Source organism: Muscardinus avellanarius (assembly GCF_963383645.1).
Source record: "Muscardinus avellanarius genome assembly, chromosome: 10".
NCBI classification, from domain to species: domain Eukaryota; kingdom Metazoa; phylum Chordata; class Mammalia; order Rodentia; family Gliridae; genus Muscardinus; species Muscardinus avellanarius.
This window is the reverse complement of record NC_137796.1, coordinates 106,073,414-106,100,994: the sequence shown is the minus strand read 5'-3', so window position 1 is coordinate 106,100,994 and position 27,581 is coordinate 106,073,414. Positions and strand designations below refer to the sequence as shown.

At 52.6% G+C, this 27,581-nt stretch overlaps 1 protein-coding gene across 1 annotated transcript in view; it reads left to right on the top strand.

The window, feature by feature from the left end:
- The window catches only part of PMM2 (phosphomannomutase 2), a gene marked incomplete at both ends in the record, with an annotated part of 30,090 nt that extends 2,509 nt beyond the window's left edge, over positions 1-27,581 (top strand). The window contains 9 exons of the mRNA XM_080703957.1: positions 6,211-6,322; positions 8,268-8,344; positions 9,541-9,632; positions 13,775-13,874; positions 14,004-14,079; positions 14,866-14,981; positions 22,868-22,968; positions 23,780-23,904; positions 27,232-27,581. Coding sequence (XP_080560083.1) covers positions 6,211-6,322; positions 8,268-8,344; positions 9,541-9,632; positions 13,775-13,874; positions 14,004-14,079; positions 14,866-14,981; positions 22,868-22,968; positions 23,780-23,904; positions 27,232-27,581 — 1,149 coding nt within the window. The remainder of the gene's footprint in view (positions 1-6,210; positions 6,323-8,267; positions 8,345-9,540; positions 9,633-13,774; positions 13,875-14,003; positions 14,080-14,865; positions 14,982-22,867; positions 22,969-23,779; positions 23,905-27,231) is intronic.

Genomic DNA, 27,581 nt, shown 5'->3' with positions numbered 1-27,581 from the left:
ACCAGCCCCTAATATTTCATACCATTGTTCAGGAGTTGCAATTTTTTCTGGAGAAGGCCAGATAGCAAATGTTTGAGCCTTTGCTGGCCTACAGCCATCAGCTCTGTGTTTCTAGTGCTGGAGCAACCATCGAAACCTCACTCACAAGCAGGCTTTGCTATGTTCAGAAGCGGACAGTGGACCCGATTCTGGGCCAAAGCCCCAGTTTTATGGATCCTCCTCAAATCTATTATAAAATTTTCATAATTATCCCCCAGAAGTTTTATAATTTTTTTTTTTTTTTTGAGAAGGTGAGTGTGTTTTGTTTTGCAGTACTGAAGATTGGACCCAGGGGCATTCTACCTCTGAGCCACACCCACAGCCCTATTTTCTTTTCTATTGTTTTGAAGCAGAGTCTCACTAAGTTCCTACTCTCCTCCTGTCTCAGCCTCCCAAGTACTGGGATTACAGGCATGAGCCACACACTTGGCTCCTCTAACTTTTTTCCACCTTAATTTCAAGCTTTTGGGTCTTGGTGTTTTATTTCGTCTGAAGTGATTTATGATCATCAGCACAGGGGTTACTTAAAAACTCCAAAACAACGATGTGGTACACTTTATTTGGAAACGGTCTCACTAAGTAGCTGAGGCTGGCTTCGAACCTGTGCAATCCTCCTGTCTCAGCCTCCCAAGTGCTGGGATTACAAGCGTGCGCCACCACACCCTGCCTTAAACGTCTCCTCTGCAGTGGGGGTTGTGTAGATACTCTGCTGAGACTCCGGCTTCTGGGTCCTATTGCCTGTCAAAAAGTATTTGCAAAGCAAAAAAAAGTATTCTTTTTTTTTTTTTTTTCCAGTACTGCGGATCAACCCAGAGGCATTTTATACCCCCAGCCTTATTTTTTATTCTTTATGGAAACAGGGTCTCACTAACTTACAGAGGGCCTCACAAGTTACTGAGGGTGGACCCTGAACCTCCGATTCTCCTGTCTCCGCCTCCCAAGTGCTGAGATTACAAGCATGAACCACCGTGCTTGTAATAAAAGGTACCTTTTATCCCAAGGTGGTGCCACATGTCCATAATCCCAGTACTTGGGAAGCTGAGACAAGAGTGTGGCCACTTTAAGACTAGCCTCCGCAACTTAGCAAGACCCTGTTTGAAAATAAAGCATCAAATAGGACTGGAGGCATAGCTCAGAGGTAGAATGCCCTGGGCTCAATCCCTAAAACCCTTACATCCCCCAAAAAGCATCTTTCACGACCCATCCACATTGCAGACCGTGCCACCGTAAGCACCACCCTGCCATCCAGCTCACCCGCCCGTGCAAGGCTTGAGAGCATGATTGTACCCTCGGGCTTCTGTTTGAAGCCGGAGGTGTTGCTGCAGCTGGTGCTTAGAGTTGCAGTTGTGTTATTTTGCAAAGACATCTTCGACACTCTCTCCCATTCTGTTACCACGTCTGAACAAACCACTGGGGACTCGAGGACAGGCCTTCACAGTGGTCTCTGGCTCACACAGGCCACTGGTGCAGTTCTAGATTTTTGTCTAGTCTAGGTCGAGATTCCACGGTAAGAGGTAGAGATTAGACTTTAAGCCCCTCTGTTGTTTGATTAATCACATGTGTGTGTTACTTTTAAGTGTGTGTGTGTGTGTGTGTGTGTGTGTCTGTGTGTGGTACCGAGGATGGAACCCAGGGGCATTCTACCTTCGAGCTACACCCCCAGCCCTATTTTTTATTCTTTATTTTGAAACAGGGTCTCACTAAGTTGCGGAGAGCCTCACTAAGTAGCTGAGGCTGGCCATGAACCCATATCTTCCTGTCTCAGCCTCCCAAATGCTGGGATTACAAGTGTGTGCCACCATGCCCAGCTTTAAAAGTACTAACTTGTGCTTGGGAGGCTGAGACAGGAGGATAGCACGGGTTCGAAGCCAGCCTCAGCTACTTAGTGAGGCTTTCAGCAACTTAGTGAGACCCTGTTTCCAAATAAAATATACAAAAGGTCTGGGAGTATAGCTCAGAGGTAGAAAGCCTCTGGGTTCCACCCCCAGTACCACCAAAAAAATAAATAAATAAAATAAAATAAAAGTACTAACTTATTAAAGTTAATAATGTATTAGTATAGGTATCTTTGCATCCTAATTTATCATTTATTTTGAATTAGAATAGTTTGAGATTGCCGGGCATGGTGGCGCACACTTGTAATCCCAGTACTAAGGAGGCTGAGACAGGAGGATCGTGCAGGTTCAAAGCCAGCCTCAGCTACTTGCCTCTCAGCAACTTAGTGAGACTTTGTTTCCAAATAAAACACAAAATAGGTCTGGGAGTGTCACCCAAAAGTAGAAAGCCTCTGGGTTTCATTCCCAGCACCACAAAAATTAAAAAAAAAAAAAATAGTTCAAGATTTAACTAGAATAAAACTATACCATTAAGACCACTGTTCTACATAGGAGCTTTTCTTTTTTTTATTTTTATTGGTGCATTGTAATCATACATCACATTGGAATACAAGACTTGAGAGGATATACAAGCACACATCATCCAATCAGCCCTCATCCAGTCCCCATCCCATTCCCTCCCCCTCCCTCCATCCCATGCTTGTTTGGTGATTAACTTTGATACATTTGTTTATGTACCTCCTGCATTTTAAAGAGGCTCCATCCTCCCCTATTCCATACCCTCTGATTGGTCACCTTAGTTGATTCACTATAGGGCCCTTTCTATAGCTCGACCTCTTCCTATTGCCCCTTTCCTCCTAGTTATTGCTGATTAGGGGAAGCATCTGTTTTTTATTTTCTGCGATATTTCTCTGTGCATGCCGCTTTGCAAGTACCGATCCCACTCTTGACGGCCCCAGTAGTGGCCTGGCTACCCGGTGGACTGATCTAGACCTTGCTGGCTCAAGCAGCAGCCTTCCCTCATGGGAGGCCCCGATTCTGGTCTCACTGGCCCCGACACCGGCCTAACCCCTCAGCTGGCTCCGATCCTGGCTTCGGTGGCCCCAACACTGGCCTAGCCTCAAGGCAGGCTCTGATCCCGGCCTTGGAGGCCTCAGTAGCGGCCTTGCCTCACGGAAGGCTCTGATATCGGCTGCTGGCCCCGGCACCGGCCTAACCCCTCGGCAGGCTCCGATCCCGGCCTCTGAGGCCCCAGCTCCAGCCTTGCCTCACGGCAGGCTCCAATCCCAGCCTCGCTGGCCCCGGCACCGGCCTAACCCCTCGGTAGGCTCTGATCCCGGCCTCGGAGACCCCAGCACTGGCCTTGCCTCACGGCAGGCTCCGATCCCTGCCTCGCTGGCCTTGACACCGGCCTAACCCCTCGGCAGGCTCCGATCCCAGCTTCAGAGGCCTCAGTAGCGGCCTTACCTCACGGTAGGCTCCGATGCCAGCCGCTGGCTCCGGCACCGGCCTAACCCCTTGGCAGGCTTCAATCCCGGCCTCAGAGGCCCCAGTGCCGGCCTTGCCTCACGGCAGGCTCCGATCCGGCCATTGGCCCCGGCACCGGCCTAACCCCTCGGCAGGCTCCGATCCCGGCCTTGATGCCTCAGTAGCGGCCTTGCCTCATGACAGGCTCCGATCCGGCCATTGGCCCCGGCACCGGCCTAACCCCTCGGCAGGCTCCAATCCCGGCCTCGGAGGCACCAGCACTGGCCTTGCCTCACGGCAGACTCCATCCCATTCTCGCTGGCCCCAGCACTGGCCTAACCCCTAAGCAGGCTCTGATCCCGGCCTCGGAGGCCCCAGCACTGGCCTTGCCTCACGGCAGGCTCCGATGCCGGCCTCGCTGGCCCCAGCTCTGGCCTAACCCCTCGGCAGGCTCTGATCCCAGCCTCGGAGGCCCCAGCACCGGCCTTGCCTCACGGCAGGCTCCGATGCCGGCCACTGGCCCCGGCATCGGCCTAACTCCTTGCTTGGCAGGTTCTGATCCCGGCCTCGGAGGCCCCAGTAACAGCCTTGCCTCACAGCAGGCTCCGATCCCGGCTGCTGGCCCTGGCATCGGCCTAACCCCTTGGCAGGCTCCAATCCCGGCCTCGGAGGCCCCAGCACCGGCCTTGCCTCACGGCAGGCTCTGATGCCGGCCACTGGCCCCGGCATCGGCCTAACCCCTCGGCAGACTCCGATCCTGGCCTCGGAGGCCCCAGTACCGGCCTTGCCTCGCGGCAGGCTCCAATATTGGCCACTGGCCCTGGCATCAGCCTAACCCCTTGTTAGGCTAGGAGCTTTTCTTTTTAAGAGAAACTTAAAATCTAATAATATTACTCTTATTCTTTGTATTCTTTTAGTACTTTTTGCAGGACTGAGGATCAGACCCAGAGCCTCAGTCACGCTAAGCATGTGCGTTACCACTGAGATATATATATCCCTAGCTGCACTCTGCTCTGCATAACTATAACAGATCAATTCTGAAAACCTCTTTAATTTCGTCATATTCTTGGTTTTCGAATTACCAGCTTAGCTAGGCGTGGCGGTGCGGTCCCGTAGTCCCCAGTCTCCCTCGTCCCTGAGGCTAGAGGACTGCTGGGGCCCAGAAGTTGGAGCCTGCTTCAGCAACAAAGTGAGACCCTTATCACGCACACACAAAATCAACAACCTAAGTCCACATACGGAATAGGACGCAGCTGGGTGTGGTGGCGCACGTTTGTGATCTAATACTAGTACTCAGGAGGCTGAGCCTGGATTGTAGGTTCCAGGACAGCCTCTGCAGTTAGGCGCTCAGCCACCCAGTGACATCCTGTTTCCAAATAAATAAAATCAGCCTGGGGGTGTGGCTCGGAGGTAGAATGCCTCTGTGTTCAATCCCTATTACCCCCACTAATAAAAAAAGAATAGCGTGTAGTGTCTGGAAGGCACAAGGAGGTCTGCGTGCTGGTCTGGAAAGATGCCGTGGTGTAGAGAGGAGGTAGCAAGCCCCTGCTTAGCACACGGGGTAACTTCATCTGTGTTTCAGAAATAAGGCCAGTTTGTACATGTGTCTGTATTCGTTCAGGAAGTGACTGGAACAGTACATAACAGCTTTTTTTTTTTTTTTTTTTTTTTTTGCTTTTTTTTTCCCCCCTTGCAGTACTAGCGATTGAATCCAGGGACATTCTACCACTGAGCCATATATACCCCAGTCCTTCTTATTTTTTATTTTTATTCATTTGCTTAATTTGGTACTGGGGATTGAACACCTCTGAGCTGCACACCCAGCCCTCTTATTTTTTTTATTTACTTATTTATTTATTTATTTATTTTTGCTGTAAGCTTAAGCAATTTTATTATTACAAAGACAGAAAGATAGCACAGAGGTAAAGCACTGCATTGAAGGAATAAGTGCAGTGGAGCAACCTGGAAATGAGTTACTGAAGATTTTGGATACAGAACACTTTTTGAGGTGGCCCGGTCTCTCTGGCCCCCAGTGAGTACTGTGGCCGTACTTGAGGGCAGCAAAAAATGAGAGCTTTCTTCTTTAGTGTTTTGGGGTCACATTTTGCCCAGTTTTGGAAAACGCATGCGAGTGGAGATTCGGCTTCCACTTTGTATTGCTGGGGTCCCATCTTTTGGGGTGCAGTGGTATTAGGACCACCGTTGGCTCCAAAGATGGAGAGAGACCCAAGAGCCCCCTTCGCGGGTGCCAAAAAGGATGGTAAAACTGTTACAGTAAAACTGTTTCGTTGGTGTGGGAAACTGTAACAGTGTGAGATGTAGCTGTGGGTTCTTGCTCTTACTTATCTTAGAAAAGAATAGCCAGAACTCTTTGTTTTTGCTGTAAGGTTAAGCAGTTTTATTATTCCAAAGACAGAAAGATAGGACAGAGTTAAAGCACTATTTGAGGGAATAAACGCATTGGCGTAACTTGAAAATAAGTTACTCCAGCCCTCTTTATTCTGAAACAAAGAGTCTCACAAAGTTGAATTTCTCACTCAGTTGCTGAGGCTGTTCTCAAACCTGGGATCCTCTGTTTTTAGCTTCCCAAGTACTGGGATTACAGATGTGTGCCACTGTGCCAGCTACAGCTTTTTATAAATTGTATATTTAAATTTTGGTAAAAAAATAAATTAATTAATAAAAGTTAATGAGTTTGGGTAAAAAAAAAATTAATGGCTTAAAATTAGGGTCAAAATATTTGAATTTATCTACAGACCTAGTAAGTGAACTGGCACATCTAAAAATACGACCTGGATCACCCTTGCAAATGTAGTCTGCTAATTCTTTCTTGGCTTATGACTGTTATGTTTTTCTTCTTGAACTCTAGAAAATTACCAAAGAAATGGATGACTTTCTACAAAACTTGAGGCGGAAGGTCAAGATCGGAGTGGTAGGAGGGTCCGACTTTGAGAAGGTGCAGGAACAGCTGGGAAATGACGGTAATGAAGACCTTACTGATTAGTTTGGTCAAAGATTAACTTCCCATGAGGCTACTGGCATCTCTAGCCAAGAGTCCTCCGCAGCCCCAAGCCCCGCACGACGCACTTTGTTTCCTTCTTTAGTTTTCGCCTGCTTTGACTCCCGTACATAAAATTCTGCACGACTTGGAGGAGCGGGTAGATCCATCTAGAAAGGCGAGTGTCTGAGTTTCTACCTAGAGCACTGAGTTGTCTTCCCGACACCCTCTCGCCTCAGTGCATCCCTCCTCCCCCCGCCTGCCTTCTTACTCAGGTGTGAAGGTGCCCTGTGGTCTAGGTGCCTCCTCCCTATGGCCATAACCCAGTGTTTCCCAGAGTTTCCTAATCTGGGAGTCACCAGCTCTTCCCCTCCTCCAACCGCGGTCCTCAGCCAGGACCCTGGGCGGTGGGGCGTCTCCATCAGCTCCTTCCAGGAGACTGACTCAGCAGGCCCACTGGACCTGCGTATTTTAACAAAGACCCCCCCCCCCAAGAGATACTGTGGGCACCTGCTAATGAGGCTCTGGAGTTTTGGAAACTATCTGGTATCTGTTTGCCTTGAAGACCAGGACCTTGAGATATTGTCTCTGTGTAGCCCCAGGGCCTGGCTTAGAGAAGTTGTGGGTGGAGAAATGGAGGAATGTACTAGACAGTTAAAACCCTTCCCTGGAGTCCTTCCATCCTGGAACCAGCTCCTTTACAGCAAGGTTCTCTGCCTTGGCACTGCTGACATTTTGAACCAGATAATGCTGTTTGGAGACCGTCCGATGCATTGTGAGATGTTACAACATCTGGCCTTTACCCACTCGATGCCAAAAGAACACACACACACACACACACACACACACACACACACACACAAATACACACGCGCGCGTGTGTGAGTTTTGACAATGAAATCCGTCTCCAGACACTGCCAGGTGTACCCTGGACTTCCAGCCCCACTTGGGAACTCTTGTCCCATATGTCATATCTTAAACTGCAAATCTGCCGAGAGTGTATTTATTGAATCATTATTACCAGAAGAGTAAACAGTGCAGATCCTTTAAAACTCCGTGCTCCGCATACATTTAATTTTTCTTAGCCAGGCACAGTGTCACACACCCATCATCCCAGTACTTAGGAGGCTGAGACAGGAGGATCGCATGTTCAAGGCCAGCCTCAGAAACTTCCAAAATAAAAAGGTCTGAGGGTATATAGCTCAGAGGCAGACCATCTCTAGGTTCAATCCTCAGTACGAGGGAAGGGGGGGGCACCAAATCGCGTTACCGGGCGTGGCTGCCCTCTGGCTCTTGTAGGAATCTCATGGAGTGCTCAGAGGTGTTACAGCGGTGTAGAATAGTGTCCCTACCTTCCAGGTCATGTCCAGCAGAGTCAAGGCACAATCGAGAAGAACGTTGGAGGCCCGCCAGGGTCACAGTCCCCTTACTAAGTGATAGGTGTGAGCGCCCCGCCAAACACACAGTGATGCAGGCCTCGGGGTCTGCATTTTAACACGGGCCTAAAGTTTGAGCATTCCTTCATCAAGGTTATGTGGTGGTCTCCAGATCTGACCATAAAAATTGCCTCAATAGCTGTGTGTGTTACTGGGATTGAACGCAGCGGCATGTTTCCTCTGAGCTAGAGCCCCAAGCCCTATTTTATTCGTTATTTTGAAACAGAGCCTTGCTGAGTCTGGCACGCTGGCCTCAAAGCTGCGGTCCTCCATTCTCAGCCGCCCAGGTACTGGATCACAGTGCGCCGCCGCGCCCGGCTTTCTCTTTGGTTTGAAAGGAGCTTTTTTCTGCTCTGCTAGGCTGATGGGATTGGCTCTCGCAATCTTGACTAGTATTTAAAAGTCTTATGTGGAAAGTGTTAGGAAACAGAAACCCAGATTTTGATCCATTGTATTCTAAGGGTTTTGTTTTGTTTTTTCTTTTGGTTGTAGTGGTTGAGAAATATGATTATGTGTTTCCAGAAAATGGCTTGGTAGCATACAAAGATGGGAAATTCTTGTGTAAACAGGTAGGTTTGGGGGTATCTGAACAACTGCATATGACTGTTAAAATGTTGTCTAAAAAGGCATTTGCCCTTGAAGAATGGTTAGGAATGAATCTTCATTCTTCAGGACGTTTTAATATTACTGTTATGATAGCAGACACTAGGGCAGGCTGCTTCACTATAAGCTTTTTTTTTTTTTTTTTTTTTTTTTTGGCGGTACTGGGGATGAAACCCAGCGGCATTCTACCTCTAAGTGACACCCCCAGCCCTAGTTTTGTATGCTTTATTTTTGAAACAGGGTCTCACTGCGTTGCAGGGGGCCTCACTAAGTAGCTGAGGCTGGCCGCGAACCGTGATCCTCCAGTCTCCACCTCCTAAATGCTGGGATTACAAGGGTGTGCCACCACGCCCGGCCTTAATATAAGCTTTTTTAAAAGGTAATATGTAGAGCCCGGCGTGGTGGCGCACACCTGTAATCCTAGTACTTGGGAGTCTGAGAAAGGAGGATCTCAGGTTAGAGGACAGCCTCGGCAAGTAGTGAAACACTCATCAACCTAGCAAGACTCTGTTTCAAAAAAAATAAAATAAAATAAGGCTGGGAATGTAGCTTGGAGGTAGAGCCAAGTGTGATGATGTGTGCCTGTAATCCCAGTACTTGGGAGACTGAGACTGGGGGATCCCAAGTTCACTCAGCAACTTAGTGAGTGTTTGTTTCTAAATAAAAAAGTAAACTAGAGTTGGGGGTGCAGCTCAGAGGTAGACTCTTTCTGGCTTTGATCCCCAGTACCAAAATAAATAAATAAATAAATAAAGGATACTTACTACTTAGCGCTTAGTAGCATCAGATCACTGTGTTTAGACATCAGAGAGAGGTGAAGTGGAACAAATATATTTCCTGTCGGTGTCTGCAGATATGTCAGTTGAATTAAAGCGGCACCAGTAAACTCTTTGGACCTGCCAGGAAGTGTCTGGAAGATACTGAATGCAAATGCTGTGTCATGAGGCAGAGAGTGCTTTTGACTAAAGCCTTTGTGGCTGCCTGGCGCTCCCATCAGAGGGAGCAGAGAGAGCAGTGGGCGGCGACACTGTCCCTGCCGTCAGCCCTGGGACTTTCCAGCAACCGTGGCCTCGTGGCCTCGGCCCGGGCTCGCCACGGGGCTGTCTTTGTTTTGAAACTACTTCCTGCAAAGTCTAGTAACTCCGGTGTTTTCTTTATCTAGAATATTCAAGGTCACCTGGGTGAGGACCTAGTCCAAGACCTAATCAACTACTGTCTGAGCTACATTGCAAAAATTAAACTCCCCAGAAAAAGGTGGGTTTGCACAGAGCGGAGCAGAGGCGCTGCTGCAGGAGGGGCGGCGTCGGGAGGAGGGTAGTGCTGGGAGGAGGGTAGTGCCGGCACTTACAGGATCACGGGACACGGGACACGGTCTGCAAAGCCAACAGCGTTAGCCGGGCGTGGTGGCGCACGCTTGTAATCCCCGCGCTTGGGAGGCAGAGACAGGAGGATCGCGCAGGTTCGAAGCCAGCCACGCGCGCTGGCTTAGGAGACCCTGTTTCCAAATAAAAATGTAAAAATAGGTCTGGGAGTGTAGCCCGGAGGTAGAAGGGCTTCCAGGAACCCCAGTACCAAAAAAAAAAAAAAAAAAAAGCCAACAGTGTGAGGGTGGGGGGAGAAATGATGGGGAGGTCTGTACACCATCGAAACCGTGCGCCCTTAAAGGCTGTGAGGGTAAACGGCGCATAACAGCCACAGAAAGCCCGGATCCAGAGGCTCCTACCTGGAGGCCTCCGGAGGGGCCAGAGTGCACGCAGGGCCCAACGTGTCTGGCCTGCAGCACTAAATAAAATTGGAACCCATGGCTGTCATTTGAAAGTCTGGTTTCTCATTTCGAAGCATCTGGATTCCTGGCTCCTGCTGGGCAACGTAAAGACTCAGCTACCCCGGGTCGTTCCCTCATCCCCGTCTCTGCAGCTGCCCCTCACTTTCTCGCTCTGAAGCATTTGATCTGGGGATCTGCCTCCTGGTTTGAGGGCTGTTACCATCTCAGTTCCCATGTTTAAAATAACAGTAATAAGCCTGTGTGTGGCGCACACTTGTAATCCCGGCATTCGGGAGGCTGAGACCGGAGGATCACGGTTCACGGCCAGCCTCAGCTACTTAGTGAGGCCTTTGCAACTTAGTGAGACCCTGTTTCCAAATAAAGAATAAAACATAGGACTGGGGTGCAGCTCAGAGGTAGAATGCCCCTGGGTTCCATCCCCAGTACTGCAAGAAAAGAAAAGAAGAAAAAAAAGAAGGCAGGAAACGGACCCACTGCTAACCGTGGCTGTTTCTTTGGTGAGATCACAGAGTTTTCACGCCTGCCATCAGAGGGACAGACTTCTGAGCGGGGGTTGGGTCTCGGGCACACTGCTCTTGTCATCTGGGGAGGGAGCTCAGCGGCGTGCGGGGCCGCTGCGCCCAGGAGCAGGGCTCCAGCAACATGTTCACGTTTGATGTCAGCACTGTGCGTGTGGCCTGGTCAGACAGGCAGGAAGCTCGGGTGTTCAGACTTCAGAGAGAAGTCCGTCTCGACAGACCCCTGATCCTGCTGTTGAGAGCCTTCCTAGGCCGCTTCCCTTCACACCTTGGGCATGAGGAACGTCCTTGAGCTGGGAGGTAACTGAGCTCAGCTTTGGAGTTAGGACCCAGAGCCCTGTGGTCTCCTGGAACTGCCATCATCCCTCCGGTATCTCAGCGAAGGGGTATGTGGAAGGTCTGGGGGACAGGGCTGGGTGTCCATCAACTCCAGGACACACGAGCTAGACATGCTGCCTCCTTTGGTGTGTGTGGCACTGAGGACTGAACCCAGGGCCTCACCCCTCGGCCCCTGGACATGGACCTTGGGAGACGCGTCCTAGGTCTCGTTGGTGTGTATTACTTAACACCGCCTCTGTGCGTTGAGCACAGCAGGGCACCAGAGGCAGCCGCCAGGGACTTTGCTGCCTTAGCCTTACTTGATGAGTAGGCATGCTTCCCGGTGCACAGAGCCCCTTCACATAAACTGGCAGTCTGGAGGTCACCAGAGGGAGTGCTGTGAGCCTCTCTCTGTAGGTGAGGACACAGACGCTTGGAGAGGTGCCCGGAGTCCGGCGGCCTGGAGAGAGCCGAGTTGGCCTCGGAGTAGGGCTTCGGCACGCCTGCGGGTGGCCCCTCGGTATCTGCAGTGACAGGTGGCTGGAGATCAGGGCCGCGTGATAAAATGTGTAAAGAGATCAGAGAACATGGTTCCGAGGCTCGCAGGCTGGAAGACACCTCAGAGCAAACCACTGAAATGTCATTTGTCAGAATAAATACCACCTACAAGTCATCTCAGCTTCGAAGAAATGATTCTGAGACAAACTGGAATCATGTTCAAACAAACAAACAAACATGTTTTGTTTTTGGTTTTTTTGTTGTTGTTGTTTTTTGTGGTCCTGGGGATGGAACCCAGAGGCTTTCTACCTATGGGCTACACTCCCAGACCTATATTCTATTTTATTTGGAAACAGGGTCTCTCACTAAGTAGCTGAGGCTGGCTTCAAACCTGCTCAATCCTCCTGTCTCAGCCTCCCAAGTACTGGGATTACAAGCGTGCGCCACCACGCCCGGCTAAGCAAACATGTTTTTTTTGTTTTGTTTTGGTTTGGTTTTTTTGATGGTACTAGGGATGGAACCCAGAGGCTTTCTACCTCCGGGATATACTCCCAGACCTTTTTTATATTTTATTTGGAAACAGGGTCTCGCTAAATTGCTGAAAGCCTCACTACGTAACTGAGGCTGGCTTCGAACCTGCTCAGTCCTCCTGTCTCAGCCTCCCAAGCGCGGGGATTAAAAACGTGCACCACCGCGCCCGGCTAAGCAAACACGTTTTTAAACATCCTCCTTCAACGTAGCCACGATAGTGGTAGGCCGTCCTTGTTTTCTGTGATCATATGAGATGTTTAAGAGCAGTCTGCCACAGGGTAAATTGAGTTTTCTCCATTATTACTGAGGTTTCTTGGGCGATTCTCAGAGCCTATCTATATAATTTTACTTAGTAAAATCAGTCTGTTCCAGAGCTCATCAGCAAAAGAGGTGTCTGGGAAATATATTTGTAGATTCCTCAGGGACATCTCTTTTGTAACACCACTGCTGGTCATTTTCAGTTCTTTATTAATTTTAATTATCTGCTCAACATCAGAACTGTCCAGTAAGAAATATAATGTGAGCCCAAGTGCACTTTCAAATTTTCTGTAATCACATAAAAGCAGAAAGGAACTGGTGGAATTACTCTTGGTAAGATAACATCTTTAACCCAATAGAGCCAAAGTATTTTTAAGTAGTCAATATAAAACATAATCAATGAGGCCGGGCGTGGTGGCGCACGCTTGTAATCCCGGCATTCAGGAGGCTGAGACAGGAGGATCACGGTTCGCGGACAGCCTCAGCTACTTAGTGAGGCCCTCTGCAACTCAGTGAGACCCGGTTTCAAAACAAAGAATAAAAAATAGGGCGGGGGGTGTAGCTCGGAGGTTGAATGCCCCTGGGATCCATCCCCAAATCCGCTAATAATAATAATAATAGTAGTAACAATAATAATAATAATAATAATGATAATAATCAATGGCTAGATGTAGTGTTACACATTTATAATCCCAGTACTTGGGAGGCTGAGACAGGATGATCACAAGTTCAAGGCCAGCTTTAGCAATTCAGCAATACCCTGTTTCAAAATAAAAAAAAAGAGCTGGGTGTGGTGGGACACACCTGTAATCCCAGTACTGCGACAGGAGGCTCACAGGTTTGAGGCCAGCCCCAGCAACTGAGCGAGGACTTATTTGAAAATAAAATAGGGCTGGAGGGTGTAGCTCGGGTAGAATGCCCCTGGATTCAATCTCCAGCACCACAAAAAAATAAAAAAGGGCTGAGGGTATAGCTTGGAGGTAAAAATGTACCTGGGTTCAATTCGGAGGGGAAAAAATTATTAATAATGCTTACAGCTGGGCGTGTTGGCACATGCCAGTAATCCCAGCATTCGGGAGGCTGAGACAGGAGGATCGCGGTTCTCAGACAGCCTCAGCTACTTAGTGAGGCCCTTTGCAACTTAGTGAGAACCTGTTTCAAAATAAAGAATAAAAAATAGGGCTGGGGGTGTAGCTCAGAGATAGAACCCCTGGGTTACATCCCCAGTGCTACCAAAAAAAAAAAAATACCACTTACATTCTTTCTTCATCCTGACTCCCTAATCCAATGTGGATTCGTCACATCTCAAGGCTCCGTGGCCCGGTGTGGTCCCAGGCCACCATACTGTACCGCACAGCTCCGAGAAGCAAGGATCACATCCCCCTGCTGTCTAGAGCTGCCCAACATGTGAGCCTATTTATCTACCTAAAGTGTTACCCAAGTAAGTAAGGTATTTCAGGGCGCCTCTGTTCCCTTTTCCTCCCCAGGGGTACTTTCATTGAATTCCGGAACGGGATGTTGAACGTGTCCCCTGTTGGAAGAAGCTGCAGCCAGGAAGAACGCATCGAGTTCTACGAACTGGACAAAGTGAGTCGTCTGAACTGCGCTTGGGGGTCGGCTGGGTCAGATAAGACGCATGCCTTTGTAGCTGAGATCAGAAGTGCCCCTTCTGTGCCGCAGTACAGCAGACAATTGGTATCTCTGTTCTTTCCCCAGAAAGAAAATATAAGAAAAAAATTTGTAGCCGATCTGCAGAAGGAGTTTGCAGGCAGAGGCCTCACGTTCTCCATAGGTATTGTATAGTCTTTTTTTTTTTTTTTTTTTACATGTCTGGGGATAGAACCCAGGGGGATTCGACCTCTGACCTACACCCCCAGCCCTATTTTTTATTCTTTATTTTGAAACAGGGTCTCACTAAGTTGCAAAGGGCCTCACTAAGTAGGTGAGGCTGTCTGAGAACCACGATCTTCCTGTCTCAGCCTCCCAAATGCTGGGATTACTGGCGTGTGCCAACACGCCCAGCTGTAAGTAGTATTAATAATTTTTTCCCCTCAGAATTGAACCCAGGTATTCCATGTCTCATCTTTGGACCCAGATGAAATAATGGTATAAAAAACACAGCCTAGAAGCTGGGCGTGGTGGCGCACGCTTGTAATCCCCACGCTTGGGAGGCTGAGACAGGAGGATCGCACAGGTTCGAAGCCAGCCTCAGCTACTTAGTGAGGCTCTCAGCAACTTAGGGAGACCCTGTCTCCAAATAAAATATAAAATAGGTCTGAGAGTGTAGCTTGGGGGTAGAAAGCCTCTGGGTTCCATCCCAGTACCACAAGGGGGGGAAAAAAAACAGCCTAGAATTAATTTCTGGAGCCTCTCCCTACAGTAGTGTAACTAATACACTCGGGTGTTGAAACCCAGCCTTGGCAGGCTAGTTGCTGGCAGGAGCCGAGGGTAAAGCCTCCTCTCTCGGTACATGCAATCAGCCTCTGTTCTTGGTGGGGCCAGCCCCAGGGCCTGGCTCTTCCACTGAGCCCCCCACAACCTCTCTTCCCCTTTTGCCTGTGTGTGCCCTTCCCGACAGGAGGCCAGATCAGCTTCGATGTCTTTCCTGATGGATGGGACAAGAGGTATTGCCTGAAACATGTGGAAGATGACGGTTATAAGACCATTTATTTCTTTGGCGACAAAACCATGCCAGTAAGTATGGAAGTGTCTTTGCGGTTCCATGGCTCAGTTTGGGCCTGGAGGGAAAAGCAACAGCGGGCTGACTTCCCCTCCCCACCGTTCCCCTCTGGCCCAGCTCGAGTGAGTGGCAGCTTCTGTCCTAGAGGGGGTGTCACAGCCCCCTCCCTCTGCGCTGACCCCAGCACCCCAGGAGCCGGGGCCAAGCTGCGCGCTCGCGGCGCCTTCTCAGCCTGGCTTTTGCATTGGTTGTTGACCACGTGAAGTGCTTTTCAGACACCACCTCTTGTGCTGTTGGCAAATGCTCGGCATTACAAAGCCCCTGCCATTTTTATCTTACTGTACGTGTATCTCCCTGCGGGCACTCGTGGTCAGTTGAGCACTGGGAACCATACACGATGGAGGCAGGGACTCTCAGGAACCTGAGAGTCAGGGCATTAGAGATGGAGGTCGGCTGGGCGTGGTGGTGCACACTTGTTATCCCAGGACTTGGGAGGCTGAAACTGGAGGATTGCAGGTTGGTAGCAGCCTCCGCAACTTAGCAAAGCCCTCCGCAACCTAGTGAGACCCTGTTTCAAAATAAAAACAATCGGACTGGAGGTTAGCTCAGGTAGAATACCCCTGAGCTCATTCCCAGTACCACAAAAAGAGAAGAGTCAGTGCTGGGCATCACACACAGGAGGGTACTGGGAATGTCAGGGTGAGAGAGGCCGTCAGAAATCCCAAGTTTGGGCTGGGCGTGGTGGCACATGCCTGGAATCCCAGTACATGGGAGGCTGAGACAGGAGGGTTACGGGTTTGAAGCCAGCCTCAGCAACTTGGTGTAACAGCAACCTAGCGACACCCTATTTCAGAATAAAAATAAAATTGGGTTGTAGATGTAGCTCAGAGCTAGAACGTCCAATGGCTTCAATCCCTAGTACCACCAAACAGAGAAAAGTCCCAAGTCTGGGACTGAATCTAAATTGGGAGCTGAGAGCATTGCCCAGTGGTCCAGCAGCATCGGCGTAGGGTACATAGAAGCCATTTCCCCAGAGCGGCTATGGCAGCTTGAGGTCCTGCTAGATGGGAGGATCCGTTGTCACCGTCAAAGCCCCACGAGAATCTCAGTACCTGCTGCGGCCTCTCCTCTTGGGCTTGGGGTCTCGGGGGCTGAGACAGGAGGATCACAGGTGCAAGGCCAGCTTCAGCAACTTAGCAAGACCCTGTTTCAAATTAAAAAAAAAAAAAAAAAAAAAAACTTTAGCTGGGGTACAGCTCGGAGGGAGAATACCCCTGGGTCCAATTCCCCAATACCAAAAGAAAGGGCGGGGAGGGCAAAAGCCGTGACTAGACATTTCCCCAAAGGAGACACACAAAGGTGTGTGTATCAAAACAAAGTCAACATCACTCATGGTCAGAAAAGGGGAAATCCAAAGCCCACCTTACACCTGCCAGGATGGCTGCTTACAAAACAAAACAAAGATAAGTGCTGGAGTGGAGTGGAGAAATCGGTCCCCCGCTAACCCGCGGGAACGTCCAGTGGTAGACACAAGACCAAAATCTATGCTGCTGGTACGTTGTAACGGTGCTAAGCGTTCTTTTCCTCGATTCAGATAGATAAATTGAATTGAGACATGAAAACTAAGAGCTCGGTTGAGACTTCAGCTAATTTTTTACCCCCACAAATTCAGTAGGAAATAGAGGAGAAAAGCAGCGTGCCTGGCAGACAGCCGGAGAACCTGAGAGTGGAACTCCGCCCCCTCCCTGACCCCAGCCCTCAACTAGTTTTCCTATTGGTATGTTCCTATCGGTGTTGCCGAGGCGGTGGGCTAGTAACTTATTTCTTGGGTAGGTGGTGCCTCCTCCTCTCACTGACTCGGGGCAGGGGTCGGTAATCTACCTTGTTTTTACTGTGTGGTATTGGCCTGCATTGGTTGCCCACCAACTGTGGGTGCTTTGAAGTAACTCGTGCAGTTTACATTCCCATACCAAGGCCGGGGCCCAGAGGACAGGCGGGAAACAGGCACCAATTCCAGCCAGGGTAGCTGCGTGTCAGCCCTAAGCGAGGCAGAAGGCCCCTGCTGTTGTCGGGCATTCCCTGTGACCTTAGGGCTTGTGAGTGTCTCTGCGCATGCCTAAGGCCTTGTCTCTACATTCAGAGCTCCGGGATGGAGCGAGCAAAGCCGCGGCTTCTCCCCGCCTGGCCGCCTGTAGACGCGTGGTTGGTGGCTTGAGGGGTTTTACTATTAGAGTAAGTCTATAGTGAGCACTCCCGCGGGGCTCTGCGCCCTCGCCTCTGACCCTCTCAGCAGTCGTTTCTTAGCGCTGGGAATCACAGTACAGCCACCTAAATCTATTTATTTATCTATCTATTTATTTATTTATTTATTTTGGTGGTACTGGGGGTGGAACCCAGAGGCTTTCTACCTCCGGGCTATACTCCCAGCCCCATTTTATACTTTATTTGGAAACAGGGTCTCACTAAGTTGCTGAGAGCCTCACTAAGTAGCTGAGGCTGGCTTCGAACCTGCACGATCCTCCTGTCTCAGCCTCCCAAGCGCGGGGATTACAAGCGTGCGCCACCACGCCCGGCTCCACCTAAATCTAAACATGTCGGCTCGCGAAACTCTAGGTCAGAACAGCCCCGCTCCTAGCTCCCAGCTTTGCGTGCTGGGTAGTGGGTAGCCTTTCTTTACTAGGGGTCTGCCGGCCTCCAGGGAAAGGACGCCTGAGCGCTTTGTCAGTAAAAGGCCTCCTCCCTGCACTTCTGCAGAGGCCAGGCAGCCTCCTCCCTCGCAGCCCAGCCTTCCGCGGGCGGGCTGTGCTGAGTGAGACTCGGACGTCTCTGCTCTGAGCAACTCCAGCGGGCAGAGTAAGAAGTGAAGCGTTGGCCTTGCTTGTCTACGTATGTGTCAGCCCCAGAAGCCCCCTCTCCCCTCAGCCACACGCAGCACAGCGTTTTTAAGACAAGCGCTGAGCTGGAGCCGGGCTCTCGGGCAGGGCGTCTGCTCACTGGCTGCTGCCCCCAGACAGCCTCTTGGCTTTAGGACGGTTGCAACATGAAAACACTCCAACACTTCTGTTGTGCGTCTAGCCTCCGCGTCCATTCAGGGTAATTCAGTGATCAGCGCCTGGAGGAGTGAGGACTCGCAGGGCGGGGGGCTGGCCAGTGTGGTGGGGGTCGGCCAGTGCGGTGGGGGCCGTGCACCCGCTGCAGACAGCCCAGTCGGTGGCTCCCGGGGCAAGAGGGCCGTCTAACGGGGAGTAACCCGCCTGTAAATGCACAGATGGAGCCTGAAAGGCCGCCCTTCTCCCAGCGCTGCCAGTGGGGAGGCTCCACCAAGACTCTGTTCAGAGTAGAGGCCTGGCGGAGGTGTGGGTGTGGCCTGTGGGCAGATTGACTCCGCCTCCTCGTTTGTGCAGTGTCAGCACAGCGCGGGTCAGTCGCCTGGAGCCCCTCTTTTGAACGTGGGAATGTGGTTGGTTCTTCTGGTGCTGGGATGGCACCCGGAGACTCTGGCGTGGTGGGCCAGCGCTCCACCATGGAGCTACAGCCCAGGGTGCTGCGTAACCCGGTGCTTGGGAGGCTGAGACGGAGGATCCCAGGTTGAAGGCCAACATGTGGTAACTTAGCGAGACCATGTTTCAAAATAAAAAGTAAAATAGAGCTGGAGTGTAGCTCGGAGGGGTAACCCCCCAGGTTCAATTCCTAGTACCACAAAAGAAAGATTAAATAACATCGGCTTGAAGGCATCTGTCAACAGGCATCAAGATAGCTTTAAACCAAGAAGGCGGGATGTGGTCCTGGCCCGCTGCGCAGCGACTAAACGCAAGCCTCTCTGAGCCCACACCCGGCAGCCCAGTGGGCCGTCCCCTTGTGAAGGAGCAGGACAGGCACATTGAGGGCCGAGGAGGGGGAGAGGGCCCTGGGCCCCGGGGTCAGGATGGGTATCTTCCCTGCCTGCTCGCACCCAGCTCCGCCCCTTTAACTTTGAAATAAGAAATCACACAAAAAAGGCTTGCCTGTCAATGAGACTGAGCTCGGGCCTGCCGGTGTTCCTGGAGCCTCGGCCGCCTGGTCTTCGCTGCACGTTGGGCAGTCGGCCTTGTGCCCTGGAATGTGCCCTGGACAGCCCGTCTAGCCGCTGCTCATCCGCCTCCGTGCGGCCGTGGCGGGCTTAGGTCAGCTTGGTGAGCCCCCCCCCCCCCCAGACCCTGAATACGCTGGGCTCCCAGGCAGGGGGGAATCAGACTGGAGGCTCTCAGCCCGGCTCAGACACGGCCCACTGCCTCCCACAGTGGGAAGACCTCAGCACGGTGCCATGCCAGTGGCCTCGGGCATCAGATGACAGATGTCCCTTGGAGTCATGGCCAGCCTGCCGTCCTCCTGGGTACCAGACTCTGGCCTGGCCAGCTGGTGTTGAAAATAATTCTTTTTTTTTTTTTTTTCTGTACTGGGGGTGGAACCCAGGGGCATTCCACCTTTGAGCAACACCCCTACCCTTATTTTTTATTCTTTATTTTGAAACAGGGTCTCACTGAGTTGCAAAGGGCCTCACTAAGTAGCTGCGGCTGTCCACGAACCACGATCCTCCTGTCTCAGCCTCCCAAGTGCTGGGATGACAGGCGTGCGCCCCCACGCCCGGTGCACCGGGCTGAGCAGTTCTGAGTAATGAGCCTCGTGCCTCTGCCCCAGGGCTCATCTGTTAAGGTGTGGCTGGCCTTGTGGGGCCACAGAACCACCTCCGATGCCCTCCTGGGCCAGGCCGGTGTTGTGGGAGCAGGAGCAGGAGCGTGCGCTGAGCCAGCCACAGGCCCCAGTTCGCCCCAAGGCCACAGGCTGGTCGCTCCCTGCTCACCTGTTTTTCTCTGGACTCGAGGCCACCGGGCTCGGCCTGGACAGTGTTGGACCGTGCCCTGCCAGTGGCTGTCACACCTTTGTGACCCTATTTCTTTGTTTTGTTTTTTGCGTGCTGGAGATTGGAGCCAGGGCCTCGCGCATGCCAGGCACGCGCTCTACCTCTGAGCCACACACCAGCCCTGCGAGGTGCGTCCTGAGGCTCACAGAGCAGGCCCCGGTTCATTGGCTTCTGCACCCATCACGCCTGGAAAATGGACAGTGGAACTTACCATGGAGCCAGAAGGCACCAAGAGTCAGTGCTGCCACGGCCAAGTGCCAGCCGGCCATCGTGGGCTCAGGCCACTTCCTGTGGGCAGGGCTCACAGGCGTGGGCACACCCGGCACCATTCCCTGTGGCGGCCCTCGCCAGCCTCAGGAGAGCCAGGGCTCATGGCTGCACCATTCAGCTCAGCGAGGGGAGGCGCAGACACCAGGCACGGTGGGGTGATCAGCTGCCCCCCGTCTTTTAGGGGTATATATTAATAGGCTGTCTTCACCAGCCGCCCCTTGGGGCCTGTGGGGAGGATGGTCATCTGACCCTCATTTGCGCCTCCCCTCTCTAACTCCTCTGGGAGCAGGCTCTTTGTTCTGGAGCTGGGGGTGCCAGCTTCCCCTAGCAGACCATGCAGACCCAGCATTTGAGGTTTCCATTTTCTAATGCTGCAGTGTGGTAGAGGTTGGCCCTGTCACAAGGTCAGGCTCCTGCCTCTGGTCACCTTAGACCTGCTCAGGTCTGCAGCCCCACTCCCAGAAGCCTCCCCTGGTGGGGGAGGGGAGGCCGAGGTGCTTGGGAGGCAGATGAGAAGCCCCGGCCAGGTGCACCACAGCTCACCTCGGATTCCACAGGCCGCCCCACACCTGTGGAGACCGGCCACGTCGGGCATCTGTCGGGCACACATCTGTCCCCACAAGTGACTCTCGCCCGGGCAGGGCTGGCATGGCCACTGCGGGCCCTTCTTGCTTCAGAGCTCTCTTCCAGGTAATGGCCTCTGTCCTCCGGGCACCCTGGTCGGCGCAGGAGCCCCAGCTACTCTCTGTCCCTATCTGTTCTCCAGAGAGACCCTGTTGTTAGGTAGACCCAGTCATCACGTCCCGTGGTCCCCCAACATCCCAAGGGGAGCCCTCGCGAGATCCGGAGGCCTTCTGCCTGGCCTGGCCCGCAGCCCCACCCCGCCACTCCCGCACCCCCGGCTCCCTGCAGGTTCACTCCCTCTACCCAGCAGCAGTCCAGTGGCCTGCCCCCCTCCCTCCAGTTATACTCAGATGCACACCCCCAGGCTGGCCTCCAACTTGGGGCCCTCCTGACGCAGCCTCCTGAATCACTGGGATCACTGGCATGCACCCCCACACCCGGGCCTTCTAAAACCTTGAATTTGACCTCAGCCTGTGAAAGCCGGCTGGTGGGGGACGGGGGAAGGGTGGTTCCTGGAGAAATGAAAGCGCTAGTAATTTCCATATCGGCCCTCTGAAGGGCTGCCAGACTTCCCTCGAGAATCACAGGTTTAATTCACCTGCTCTGCACTTGTTTTTATCATTTTAGAAACTGATTGTTTTGAATGTCTTAAGTTACACTGCTTATCTAATTTGATGAGAAAAATTCTAGAAATTCTGTGAGAGGAAAAACAGGCTTCTGCAGAGCTACTAGAAAAGCCGGTATCCATGACCCTGAGCCCAGCGGGGCCGGCAGGGCCTGACCAGTCACTGGACACAGCCCCCACCCAGCGCCTGCCCAGGCCTCCTAGACACACAGGTCAATGAAGTCATGCGCCAACACTGCCTGCTGTTTTCCAGAGCCTTCCCTGGCCCACTGACGCCTCATCACAGCGCTGTGGGTGAGGGCCCGCCATTATCCCCATTCTAGAGAGGGAGCTGGCCAGCTGCACCCCTGGTCAGAGAGCCAGGGTCCAACCAGGCCACCCACTCCAGAGCCCATACTTTTTTTTTTTTTCCAATACTGGGGATGCACCCAGGGGCATTCTACCTCCAAGCTACACCCCCAGCCCTATTTTTTATTCTTTATTTTGAAACAGGGTCTTACTGCGTTGCAAAGGGCCTCACTAAGTGAGGCTGGCCGCAAACCACGATCCTCTTATTTCAGCCTCCCAAATGCTGGGGTTACAAATGTGCGCCACCATGCCCGGCCTTCAGCCCATACTCTTAACAGGCGGCCCAGACACCAGCCACATGGGACAACTGAAATTTAGTCAAAGCGGGCCCTTTGCAACTCAGTGAGACCCTGTTTCAAAATAAAGAATAAAAAACAGGGCAGGGTGTGTAGCTCGGAGGTCGAATGCCCCTGGGTTTCATCCCAGACCTGCAAAAAAAAGAAAAAAGAAAGAAAGAAATTTAGTCAAAACCCCCTGGCATGATGGTGCACACCTACTAGAATCCCAGTACTTGGAAGATGGTAAGGTAGGGGTGCACGTCTGAGGCCAGCACGTGGCAACTTAGCGAGACCATTTCCAAATCAAAAATATAATAGGGCTAGGGGTATAGCTCAGGGTAGAATGCGCCTGGGTTCCATCCCCAGTACCGCAAAAATTAATTTGAAGCAGATATAGTGGGCCCCTCCGTCCCAGCCACACGCGTGCTCAGCGGCCAGCGGCCCCTCTGGAGCACGTCCATCCTCTTAGCCACAGGCAGCCCTGCCCAGGCCGCACCACGCCGCCGCTCCTCGTGGCTGCGAGAGGAAGCGGCTTGGGCACGGCTGAAACAAACTGACGGCTGTGCGAAATCTGTCACTCACAGTTATCTTTCTTTATAGAATGATCAGCCCTAGCTCTTCACAGGAGCATCGTGACTTCCCTCATAAGCATAATTATATGTTCCAAGCTCAGTAGAAGTTCAAGAGGAGGTTAAAATCCTTTCTCTGTAACAGCCGCTCCTCGCCTGCAAAGTTAAGAGCTGCATTGAGGAGCCCGCCCTGCCCGAAGACGGCAGGCTCCGCGCCGCTCCTGGGCCAGCAGCCATGGCCCCAAGACAGCGGAGCCTGATGCACCTGTGTTTCGTGTCCCCACAGGGTGGCAATGACCACGAGATCTTCACAGACCCGAGGACCACGGGCTACACCGTGGCGGCGCCCGAGCACACGCGCAGCATCTGTGAACAGCTCTTCTTCTCGTAACGCGGAGAGCGGGGCCGAAGCCACGGCCGCTCCCCAGGCCCCCAGCCCAGAGGCCGCCCTGGCCAGCCTGGCTGGGCAGCAGGTGCGCCCTCCACCCCAAAGGCCTCCTCCAGTGAAGGAAGCAGCCGGGAAGGAGGCAGGGACTTTTCCACCATGGCTCTGGGCTGGGGTGTGAGCCAGGGGAGCACACTCGCCCCGCACAGGCAAGGCCCCCGGTTCCATCCCCAGCACACCAAGAAAAAAAAAAGGATGGTTCAAAGAAATACCTCCAAGCAACGGTTCTCACCCCACCCCCTGCCTGACAGTGCTGCAATCACAACTCACGTGGTTTCTCTAAAACTCCCACGCCATTCTTGAATGATCCCGAAAGAACAGAAGCGTGCCCTTGCTCTTTGCGGGTCTGGTGGGACTGCAACTGCTCCTCGTGTTGGAGTCCTGCGATGAGACAGGAAGGCCAGGCGCCAGTGGGGTCGCTTCCTGCGGGACACTCCCTCGTGTGTCTGGCAGAGGCACCGCGGCCAGGATGCGCTGTTTCCCCGCTGCTTCCTGTTTATGAGCCCAGGCTCAGCGCTCACTGCCCTGGCTGCCTTTGATAGAGGATGGAGGACCCAGTGCTGCCTGCCAGGCCCTTCCCCTAGAGGTCAGCCCTGACCTAGGTCCCACACAGCTCGCCTGGGATACCGGGCTCAGAGGGGACGCTCTGCCGAGGGGACCCGAGAGAGCCCGGTGGCACCCATCCCACCCAGACCCTGGCTGGAGGCTGGGAACCTCTCCACCCTCTCCCTCTCCTTCTTGGAAGACCTCCAGGACACGGGGCAAGAGCGTTCTGAAACGGTTCATGTCACCAAGCCCCGTGACCCGGCTCCGGTTGGTGCTGGGGCCCCCCGAGGGTCTAGACCCAAAGCCACTGCTGTTCTACCTGGAGCTGCCAGGTGCCTCCACCCCCGTGCAGGGGAGGCTTTGCAGATCCCAGGACCAGCCGTGCTGGGGCACCTGCCCCACTGAATCTGGCTAATGGTTCTGTAGTGACCTTTCACGAGGAAGTCACACATTAAAGTGACTCCATGGTCTTCTGGAACTTTTTCCTCCCCCGATTGTCAGTGGGTGGTGAAGTCAAAGATGCACACCTGTGTGTCTGGGTTCTGCAAGGAAACCCACATAGGGGTGTGTGTGTGTGTGTATGTGTGTGTGTGTGTGTGTGTGTGTCCCCCTCCCTCCCTCTGGGGATTGAACCCAGGGGCATTCTGCCTCTGAGCTACCCACCCCACCCCACCCCCGTTTTACCTTGAAACAGGCTTGCTAAGTTGCTGGGGCTGACTAAGCCTCAATCCTCTCCTCATCCTCCCAGGCACCAGGATCGCAGGCGGGCACCCCACACCCAGCTGCACCACCCTTCGCTGTGGGCTCATCCTCCCCCGTCTCACTGCATCCCAGTCCAGCCCTCCCAGGGACCTGCCCCCAGGCGCCATGGTGGATTGGTCACCAAGATGAAGTCACCTGTGTTCTACGCTTGCTGGTATCTGCAGCAGGCTCCCGGGCAGCGGGCTCTGGTGCACCAGGAGGGAGTGGGTGCCTGGTTCGAAGGCCTGGTTCTGTTGACCAGCTGCAGCCCCAGGCACATCCTTGGCCTGTTTTCTCATCTGTCAGAGATGATCCCTACAACACACATTCTCCAAAGAGCTGCTTCCAGCCCGGTGTGTGAACTGTCACCAACTCGCAACCTCCCAGGAGCCCTGTGTGCCACACAGTCATGCCCTCGGCCTGGGAGTTGGCAGGATGATTACCCCATCACGAGAGACTTAAACACCAAGCCATGGTGGCTCACACCTGTTATCCCAGCAGTTGGGAGGCTGAAACAGGATTGCAGATCTAGGGCCAGCCTCAGAAACTTGGTGAGACTCTCGGCAACCTACCAAAGACCTGTTTCAAAATAAAACCAAAAAAGGGCTGAAGGGAGCCAGGCGTGGTGGGCACGCTCGTCATCCCAGCATTCCGGAGGCTGAGACTGGAGGATCGTGGTTCACTGACAGTCTCAGCTACTTAGTGAGGCCCTCTGCAACTCAGTGAGACCCTGTTTCAAAATAAAGAATAAAAAATAGTGCTGGGAATGTAGTTCCAAAGTCAAATGCCCCCGGGCTCCATCCCCAGACCCACAAAAAAAAAAGGGCTGAAGGTGTAGCTCAGAGAAAGAGTAGAGTGCCTTAGATTCAATCCCCTACACACACACACACACACACACACACACACACACACACACACACACAGTAGGCCTTGAGCAAGAGGGAGGCGCAGAGCTCACACCCAGGCCAGCCTGGGCCTGCTAAGAGTCGCCGCCCAGCTCTAGACTCCAGGTCACTGAGGTGGAGGAGGGGAGCTGGCCAGGAGGGCACTTGTAACCCTGCTCAGAACTGGATCCTATGCCCAGGGTCCGCCTGACGGTGGGAGGTCTCTCCAGGCTTTGGGGTACTGGCCGGGCAGGGGAGGGGTTAGCGGCTGATGCTGCTGTAATCGGGGTGCAGTCCAGGCCTGTGTCACTTTGACCCACTTCCTCTCCATCAGCCGCTTTCTCTTCCTCCACCCACGCCCAGGGCTCCCCATCCCAGGACGATACCTCCCACCAGTGACCAGCCTCCAGGACCCCTCCCTGCCCCCAACACCCCAAAGTTAGGGGTTTTCTTTTTGTTTTGTTTTTTGGTACTGGGGGTGAAACCCAGGGGCATTCTACCTCCAAGCTACGCCCCAGCCCTATTTTTTATTATTTTATTATTTTATTTTTATATTTTGGTGGTACTGGGGTTCCTGGAAACCCTTCTAACTCCGGGCTACACTCCCAGACCTATTTTTTTATATTTTTATTTGGAAACAGGGTCTCATAAGCCAGCGAGGCTGGCTTCGAACCTGCGCGATCCTCCTGTCTCCGCCTCCTAAGCGCAGGGATTACAAGTGTGCGCCACCATGCCCGGCTTTTATTATTTTGAAAACAGGGTCTCACTGAGTTGCAGAGGGCCTCACTAAGTAGCTAAGGCTGGCCGTGAACTGCGATCCTCCTGACTCAGCCTCCCGAATGCTGGGATTACAAGCGTGCGCCACCACGCCTGGCCCCCAGTTAGGTTTTATAACTCACTATACCTCCTCACCCCAGGCTGGTTTCCTGGACAGGCACTGTGTTTCTGGCCCCACTTACGGTTTCCTCAACCTCCACCCCACACACACATCACACCACCCATATATAATACTATCTAGTAGGTCAACCGATCTCACTGTTTTGAGCTAAGGGCTGCCTGTGGCCTCCTCTAAACAGGTTTGGTGGGCCAGCCTTCTGTCCCAACACACTTTGAGAATCAGTTATTAAAGCCGGGCGTGGTGGCGCACGCTTGTAATCCCTGCGCTTGGGAGGCTGAGACAGGAGGATCGCACAGGTTCGAAGCCAGCCTCAGCTACTTAGTGAGGCTTTCAGCAACTTAGACCCTGTTTCCAAATAAAATATAAAAAAGGTCTGGGAGTATAGCCCAGAGGTAGAAAGCCCCTGGGTTCCACCCCCAGTGTACCACCAAAAAAAAAAAAAAAAAAGAATCAGTTATTAATAAAAGCTGCCATCTCTAGCAGGCGTGGTGGCACACACTTGTAATCCCAGTACTTGGAGGCTGAGACAGGATGATTACGGATTTGCTGCCAGCCTCCGCTACTTAATGAGACCCTGTTTCAAAATAATAAACCGGGCGTGGTGGTGCACACTTGTAATCCCAACATTCAGGAGGCTGAGACAGGAGGTTCGCGGTCCTGGCCAGCCTCAGCTACTTAGAGAGGCCCTCTGCAACTCAGACCCTGTTTCAAAATTTGAATAAAAAATAGGGCTGGGGTATAGCTCAGAGGTATAATACCCCTGGGTTCCATCCCTAATACCTCAAACAAAAAAAGTAGGGCTGGCTGGGGTGGGGGTGGGGCCAAGAGGTAAAATGCCCTGTTTTTTTTTTTGTTTTGTTTTTTGTTTTTTTGGTGGTACTGGGGTTCCTGGAGCCCTTCTACTTCCGGGCTACACTCCCAGACCTATTTTCTATTTTTTTTTTATTTGGAAACAGGGTCTCTTAAGCCAGAGAGGCCGGCTTCGAACCTGCGCGATCCTCCTGTCTCCGCCTCCCAAGTGCGGGGATTACAAGCCTGTGCCACCACACCCGACAGAATGCCCTGGTTTCAATCCCCAGTTCTGAAAAAAAAAAAAAAAATCCCATCTCTGAACTACCGACGCGGCCTACCAACAGTGGCCAGGGCAAAAGTGGCCCAGCCAGGCATGAAGCCCCTTCCAGAGGTGCTCCAGCTGTCACTGAAGTCACCCCGCCCACCAGCCCCATGCTGCAGGACCCATGTCCTCGCCCTACTGTCCCACCAGCCCCCCAAGGATGGGGGTGGCCTCATATTTCCCACCCCCAACTGGTGTCTGGAAGGCCTGAGCGCCCATCAGCTGTCTGCAGCAGGGACCCAGGCTCAGAGGGATCCGGGGCGCACCCACACCAATGCCACTGCCCTCAAAACCACTTCCTGCTACTCAAGCTCTCCTCGAGTGTTGATTAAAGGAGGGCCCAGGCACAGTGGCAAAGGCCTGAAATCCTAG